Here is an 8,215-nt window from a genome sequence, read left to right as displayed (position 1 = left end):
GGGGGGGGGGGCAAAAAATGTAGGTTAACTCCGAGAGTGCATTGAGAAAAGTAGAAAAATTACATAATTATTTTTATAATAAAACAAGACTTTCCTGTATATGTTCTCTCTTTAATTACGCTTACAGTCCCTTTGTTGCATCTTTCATAACAATATTTATACTCACGCCTGAAAAAAATCCAAATAAGTGAAAACCAGAAAACTCTGGGTAAGGAAAACAAAAATACTCGACAAACTATGACTTTAATTAATTTTAATTAAAGAGTTCAATGAACACGAGACACAGAAATTGTGCAGTGTAAACAGAACCATTTAACCTAATAACAATGATTTAACAAGTTTCTAGTAAAACTATTTAATTTAAAAAACATCAAATACGCGTTAGTATTGCTTTAGTGTCGTCTACCTATTCCACAGTTTTCTGGTTCCATTGTATTTTTAAATAAATAACAATGACGTTTTTTGTTTTTTGAAGCGGATCATGATGGTTCAGGGGACCCACTAGATTGGTTAAGGTTAGCATACTACAGACAATTCATAATAAATAGTATAAATCGGAATTAATGTCGTCTTTGCTTGTACTTTTAATCGTGAATTTACTCATACTTTGTTAAAACCATAAAAAGTTTTCTACAATTGCAATTTCTTTTTTCATTGCAAAACCATTTAATTTGCCATGAAAATTCTATATTTATACAGAAACCCTAATTATTCTTTCAAAGCGCTTTACTTATATTGAAAGGGTTTCAGTTTTTATATGTAACTTTGTATAAGACTCAAATAAGCATGAATTATTTATATTAAGGGTATTAAAATTGTTACCCGGCCCGGGGCCGTTAGGGAAATTAGGCTTTGATGATATAAGGATGTTTTTGCCTGAAAATAGGACATCTTGCAAGTTTATTTTCAAAACATTTTCTACACATTAAACTGTCAAATATTTAAAACGCAATGGGTATGAAATCTTTAACCCTGTTAAAATTAAGAAATACACTTTTTAAAGCTGTACTTTATTTGCTGAACTTTTTTAGGGAAGTCAAACATTATAGAAAACGCTAGGTATAGCTACGCAAGGCATATTTTGTGGGAGCATATTTTTTTTATTTTTTTTGAAAAAATTTGACTTTGTAATTGTTGTAGATTATCATTATAATTATCATTATTTTGTTTGTTCTTTTGACAACCCTGGACATTAAAGGAGCAAAATAGTTTAAGGATTATCAATATTATTGGTTTAAGTTAGTACAGCAAACTCTCTTGGGTACCCTAGCTATTTTGCTTCTTTAATATCTGGGGTATGTTACAAAAAAGTTAAATTTTTTCAAAAATATAAAAATATTCTTCCGCAAAATACGGCTTGCCTTGTTGCTAAACCTTTTCTAAACATTGGGTTTCTACAATGTTTGACTTTGTTTCAAGGAAACTAAATCGGGTAGATTCCTTTATAACTGGAAGGTCACTTAAAGATTACAAAGACAGTCTCTTGAAGTAATGTTTTCACAGCAAGAAAAATAACTAAACATTTCCTTAAGAGGGATTTTTCACAAAAACAAAACGGGGTATATGCTAAACCCGAACAGAATTCAAAATAAAATAGTATAAATCTTTTTTCCATTTGATGTTTTGATAATGAAAACATTTCAAAAAACATTCATTGCATGAAAATTGTAAATTTTATCAATATCATTTTCATCCAAACCACACACATTATAAAAAACGTTTTTACCACAACATACAAAATTGGATCTCACTGGATTCTTACGATTGTCTCTTAGCCCAAGATCAAATGAAAAAAATTGATACTAATCAATTTCAAATTCAATTTAGCATATACTTCTCTTTAATTTTTAGCAAACATGCTCTTTAAGGTCAAGTATCCCTGGAGAACCTGGAGAAGATTACCCAATCCTAGGTTCAGCTAAATCAACATTCTCTTGTGAATCCAGGCTTCCAGGTTAGATTTACCATTTGTGAGACAAAGCTAAGAACGTAGGATTAGATCTTATTGATTAACTAAATCAACATTCTCTTGTGAATCCAGACATCTGCAGGTAAGATTTATAATTTGTGACACAAAGCTAAGAACTTACGATTACAGCTTTAGTTTAACTAAATCAATGTTCTCTTGTGAATTCAGACATCCAGGTAAGTTTTATAATTTGTGACACAAAGCTAAGAACTTACGATTACAGCTTTAGTTTAACTAAATCAATGTTCTCTTGTGAATTCAGACATCCAGGTAAGTTTTATAATTTGTGACACAAAGCTAAGAACTTACGATTACAGCTTTAGTTTAACTAAATCAATGTTCTCTTGTGAATATAGACATCCAGGTAAGTTTTTTAAATTTGTGAGATAAAGCTTAGAACTTAGGATTAAAGCTTTAGTTTAGTTAAATCAACCTTCTCCTGTCAATCTAGACTTCCTGAGCTGGGAACTTTAGAATGGATGACCTTTAATCCCAACTTCTTAATCCGAATATCCACTGTGGAAACTTTTAATTTTAGTCCTTAATCCACTCTTTTTCTCTCTCTTTGGATATCATTTTTTTAATACTTATATCTCATTTTAAAATGGTCCAATTCGTTATTGTGATAGTGAATTTTGAAAATAAAATCTAAAAATATTATACAGTGTACAGTAAGAACCAAGAAGTCTCTGGAAAAGTAAGATGTCTTTTAGACTCAAGTTAAAAAATAGCATGAGAAACAGCAATTGTGCAGTGTAAACAGACCCCATAATCTATTTTAATAAGTTACAATTAAGTTTATTTGTTTTGTAACAACATCAAATCTAGTATTGCTGCTATAATGTCATCAACCTAATCCACAATTTTCTAGTTATTACTGTATGTTTAGGAGGTTACTATGCAGACCCTGATTTAGGATGTCAGGTGAACTTTCTTCATGAAAACTATGTAACATGTTTATTGTATATTGTATATATTGTTTTTTTTTAAATCTTGTAAAACTTATTATAAAGCTTTAGAACTTTAAAGGGAGTGACCAGCAATGTAAGGTAGTTGAACTGTGTATGCAGTGTTGTTGAAAGCTTCTTTCGGATTATTTTGAGACATATAAAAACGTTTTAAAGATCTGTAAATCCTGAGTTTGAGCGCAAATTCGATGTTCAAAACTCCTACTTTGGGGGTGGATACACTTTCAGAATTAGTTTTTTTTAATCATTAAATAACGTCGACATAAAATGTAAAAAAGTTCTACAATAAACTACAGACGTTATGTATAGGAACATGTTGAGAAAATAAAAATATCCATTTGTCATAAGTATTGTGTAATATGATATTCTTTAAATTTTCAGTATATTGTACTTATTAATGATTCATGTTTGCAGGTAAAAACCTATTTATTCATTTGAACTGCGTTCTACTTGAATACAATTTTATTTTTCACATGATGACAAATTTTGACCCTTAGAGAAGTTTATGAAAAAAACTGATTGTTTTCAGGTTGAATTTCTCCATATATTTTCTTTTTGGATAAAAATTCAGTATTTTTTTCAGAAAAGCAAAGTTTTCCTAAATACAGCTTTGAAATGTTGGAACCTTTATAAGTTCACTGTATTTTCATGATGCCTTATAGTCCAAAATTTGTCTCTTGTTTAGGGCTATCATGTATGTCTAGCTGGAAGAAGAAAGATGACCAAGATTTCTTTTCTCTGTCCAAATGGAACCATATTTAACCAAGCCAAGTTTATTTGTGATTGGTGGTAATATTCTCATTAAATTTAAAATTAATTTAAAATTAAATTTCAACAACCAGATAATCATTCAGATTTTGCTCCTTGCCTAGGTATAAAGTAGATTGTGCCCAAGCAGAATCAAGCTACATACTTAACAATGAGATTGGAGTTGTCAGCATCAAAACAGAAAATGAAGAAAAATCACTTCCAGTTCCAAGCTCTAAAAGAGGACAGAACAAAAAGATTGTTTCTACAGAACAAACTGCAGTTGATGTAAACAAAAACATTAGGCCCAGGCCATCTAAAAAATCTGAAGTCACAGCAAAAAAGAAAATATTGGACCCAACATCTGAAAATGACATTTCAACACCTTTGCCTACTACAAATGATCCATCATTTGTTGATAAGGTTGAAAATGTAAAAGTTGTGTCTAAACCTTCAGACACAAGTGAAAAAATAGATAGAAAAAGTAAACCATCGACGGCCAATAAGCAACCTCCTACTAAATCTAAGCCAAAGGAAACACCTACTTTAGACTCCCCTTCTAAGGCACCAGTATCCCAACCTGACAAAGTTGTTACACAATCAGTTACATCTTCCTCTCCTGTACTTTTCACGACCACTGAGGAAAACTTTATCCCTGGAAAGAAAGGAAATAAGCAGCCAATGAAACCTACTCCTCGTTACCAAACCAATGCTCAGAGTATCCAGACGGGCATTAGACTGCAGAAGAGTAAACAACCAGAAGTTGGACCAAGAGAAGAGAATCAAGTAACTAACTCAGAGTCCAATCAAGAACAAGCTGCTTTCAGACCTGCTTCAAGACCAGTTCCAGGCAGGATGATTTCATTTTCAAAAATAGATATTTTAATTCTTTATTGATATTTTAATACCTTCTTAGAAATACTTTATTAATATTTAGGAATTCAAACACCTAGTGGAAGTGGGGATGTGCTGTCCCAAGGAGCTTCTAGAGGAATTCTGAAATCCATTTTATAAATCCTTGAAAATCATAGTTTTTGTTTCAATCTGATTTCCGGATAATGTATTTTTTAGTTAGCAGTCAGAGTATAAAAAAAATGTATTTTTCACCTCTAAGGTTAAAAATGTCATCCATAATTGTTAAAAAAAATCCTTAAAATGAGATTTGATTATTTCTGCAGGATCTAAACAAAAAACTAAAGTGCCATCCAACTCCTACCTCCCAGCAAATCTACCCTTTGACCCACCAGCAGCTGTCGAAAAGGAGGGATTCAAGAATTCAAAAATACCCAATGAACGGAAAGAATTTCGATTTGAGGATCCTGTTTTGTTTACACTTCCTCCCCTTCCTGAAGCAAAAATACCTGTAAGTTTAAAAATGTTTCTTTGTAAGGTTTTGAATTTTTTTTGTTAAACTTATTGGATCTTAAAATCTAACTATATCACACAATCCCAAATATAATTTAAGCATTTTAGGGCCCCTTGTCCTCTTTTCTTAATAACAATTTTAACTGTTGCTCTTATAGCCAACGTTTTTCTATGTTTTTAAATTGAAATAGCCGATTTTTAGGTTTAAATTGGTGCATTTAAAGAAATAATAAATGTATGCCTTTTTTATGCTGCTAAGTGTATATTTTAGCATAATCCAATTACATTATTTAGATAGAGTTTTAATGAACCCTCAATTACATCATTCATAAGCAGTGTATTTTTGTTTTAAATTAAAATTTTTTTTATTTTAATTTAAAAAAAAAAAAATTCCTACACAACATTCATTCAGAAAAAGTAAAAAAAAAACAATCAATTCATTTACACAATATGCTTTGGTTTATCTAACAAATATTAAATATCACTAAATATGCTTATTCTTGTAAAATGATGAATATTTAGATTGACCTCACAGATTTGACCCTGTCCGACTCTTCTCTGCCCAGTGTGGGGGAGGAGGTGGAGGAGCCAATTATTGCTCAATACGACGCTACAATTCCAGAAACAGATACAGGCAAGGAGAAAACTTCTGAATTGGAGTTGAGTGGAAGCAATTTAGTTTTTACTACGAAGTTTCAGACGAAAAGAATATAAACATACGATCTAGCCAGCCTAGATTTTTAGCATAAAACAAGATGGGTCAATTTTATACTTAGTAACATAGACCAGTTGATAAAAGGAAATGCGTTCAGTACAATTGCACTAGACTGCTAAATCTTTGCACCAGTTCCTATCATCCATCAATTGGATCCGTGTTTATATTGACTTCTAGAAATTTTGAGCTTTTTTCCCTGCAAACTAAAAGGACTTTAGATGAAATTTTTAGTAATCCTCATACTTTTAAAACCTTTGTCTGATCATCAATTAAAAAGAAATCCATATTTTTCTTGTTCAAAATCCTTCTTAGAAATATTTAATGTTTTTAAAAATATGAATGTAAATTTTATTTTCTGTGACTCTAAGAAGATAAATCATAATATTTTAAAAATGTAAAACATCCTGCAAACAAAGTTATAAACAATTGCAAGTAAGCAATTCTGCAGATAAATATCAATTATCAAACACAATTGGCTTAAATTGGGGGTTACATGCAATTAAGGCTACAGACTCTTTGAGATGATTAATGTTTTCCATGGATTTGGTGGGATTCTAATAATTTTAATTAGACAGGAATATATTTTGTTTCCTGATAATGCTCAGTATTGCATCATTGCATGATTGATTGAAAAATCATTTATGAAAGCATGATATGTTCCTATAGGGTTAACAGCAGATCGGAAAAACAGTTGTCACAAGATTTTTTTTTGCTCTTTCGTCCTTTAGAAAAATTCCTTGCAAGAAATTGTTAAAATGTGCATTTCACCCTAAACCTAGCTTTCGGTGCATAATGCAGCGATATTCTGTACATTAACCAAATAGATATAGAGATTTCGCAGAGAGGGTATTATTTTGACATAAATTCTGAGCAAAATTCTTAACAATGTAGAAAAAAAACTGTACTGTTAACAACTAGCTTGTGAACCCAGCTTTGTTTGGAAACTAAACTTTTTCCAAAAAGCCAACTTACTCATTTTAAACTTTCTCAAACACGCAAAGAACACACCTACCGAGTTATATCTATATCTTTGCAACCTGGTGGTGTAAACTGACGACATTTTAAAATTAAACAATTTAATCTTACGAAACTTATAATTTGAAATAACAAAGGTCTGCGACATTGGGTTGCTGAAATAAAGGGGGAAAAAGCTAAAGTTTGTGGCAAAAACTCAGTTCAAAAGGTTTATGTGTTATTACCGGTCATACTAACAAACAGGCAAATAGAGATTTCTATTTCTCGATAATGAATTTTTTACAAGACATTTAATTCTTAAATTATGAAAAAAGAACATATCTACATAATACTTTCATTTGAGCCATGATTTCAAAAAAGCTTAATTAATGCCTCTTTGTTTGCATAAATGCAATATTCATTTCAGCGGTTTTTCACTTGTCTACAATTTTGAACGTATTTTCTATAAAGGACTTGAGTCTTTGCCACAATTCAAATTTTTTGATTCCTATATCTGTGCAACCTGATGGAGTAAACTCTTCATATTTCAAACTTAGATTTTTTTATCTGACAGAATTCATATTTTGAAATATCTAAGGTCTACGACAAAAATATAGAAATTAAAAAATCAAAGCTTGTTGCAAAGACTCAATTCCTTTTAGCAATATTTTCAGAACAGAACTAGGGCAGGACAATTTTCTGTGAATGCAATTAATTTTAGAAATTAACAAAAAATTTGTTAACAAACAGCATGAATCATAAAAAATTGTTAACAAAAAATAATGGCAATTTTCCTTTATTTTTCTGCTTAAAATTGCTTGAAACCTACAGAAATGGAAAAATAAATAATACATTTAGATGTTAACGATATTGACCGTTAATAAAGAATTTCAAAAATGTCTGAACGAGCCCTAAATAGAACCTCTGTAATGTTTGCAACTGTTACTTTTAATTTTAATTCAATTTCAGATTCTATTGGGGATACTGACACAACTCTAGAAAATCTTCTTCAGTCCTTCAATCTTCAGCTGGATATCCCTAAAGTTAAAAACCCATAAAAAAATTATTTTTGAAAATTTTTATTATTTGTAAAAAACGAATCAATGAGGGAAAATTGATAAGACAACATGAAAGGGATTTAGTCTTCGCTGCAAACTCTGATTTTTAATCCATATATCTTTGCAACCCAATGTTGTAGACCTTAAATGTTCAAAACTTTGCATTCTGTTAAAAAAAATTATCCAATTTTGAAATATAAAAAGTTTACACAAGCATGCTTCAATGATATAGGATTAGAAAATTTGAGTTTTGTTAAAAAGATTTGTGGCCATTAAAGTTCTCTTTATAATCTTCTAAAATCAGCCGAATTATAATACAATTTATAAAAACATCATTGAATCAAAAAAGAACAGGTTTTCTATAAATGTGGTTGATTTAAAATTTTATTGAAATTCTAGTCAAAATTGGTGATATTAAAGAAGAATAATGTGTTTTAGT

The 8,215-nt window shown here is 30.3% G+C and overlaps 1 protein-coding gene across 1 annotated transcript in view; it reads left to right on the top strand.

Moving 5' to 3' along the window:
* Positions 1-7,935, top strand: part of LOC111703430 (nucleoporin NUP159) — an 8,191-nt gene extending 256 nt beyond the window's left edge. The window contains exons 2-10 of the mRNA XM_023475368.1: positions 476-515; positions 1,869-1,954; positions 2,859-2,893; positions 3,623-3,726; positions 3,810-4,534; positions 4,622-4,675; positions 4,863-5,047; positions 5,572-5,683; positions 7,688-7,935. Coding sequence (XP_023331136.1) covers positions 476-515; positions 1,869-1,954; positions 2,859-2,893; positions 3,623-3,726; positions 3,810-4,534; positions 4,622-4,675; positions 4,863-5,047; positions 5,572-5,683; positions 7,688-7,776 — 1,430 coding nt within the window. The 3' untranslated portion in view covers positions 7,777-7,935. The remainder of the gene's footprint in view (positions 1-475; positions 516-1,868; positions 1,955-2,858; positions 2,894-3,622; positions 3,727-3,809; positions 4,535-4,621; positions 4,676-4,862; positions 5,048-5,571; positions 5,684-7,687) is intronic.
* Positions 7,936-8,215: the final 280 nt, after the last annotated feature.

This window comes from Eurytemora carolleeae, unplaced genomic scaffold (genome assembly GCF_000591075.1).
Source record: "Eurytemora carolleeae unplaced genomic scaffold, Eaff_2.0 scaffold512, whole genome shotgun sequence".
Taxonomy (NCBI): Eukaryota; Metazoa; Arthropoda; class Copepoda; order Calanoida; family Temoridae; genus Eurytemora; species Eurytemora carolleeae.
Note: the sequence above shows the minus strand (reverse complement) of the source record. Positions and strands in the feature narration are given on the sequence as shown.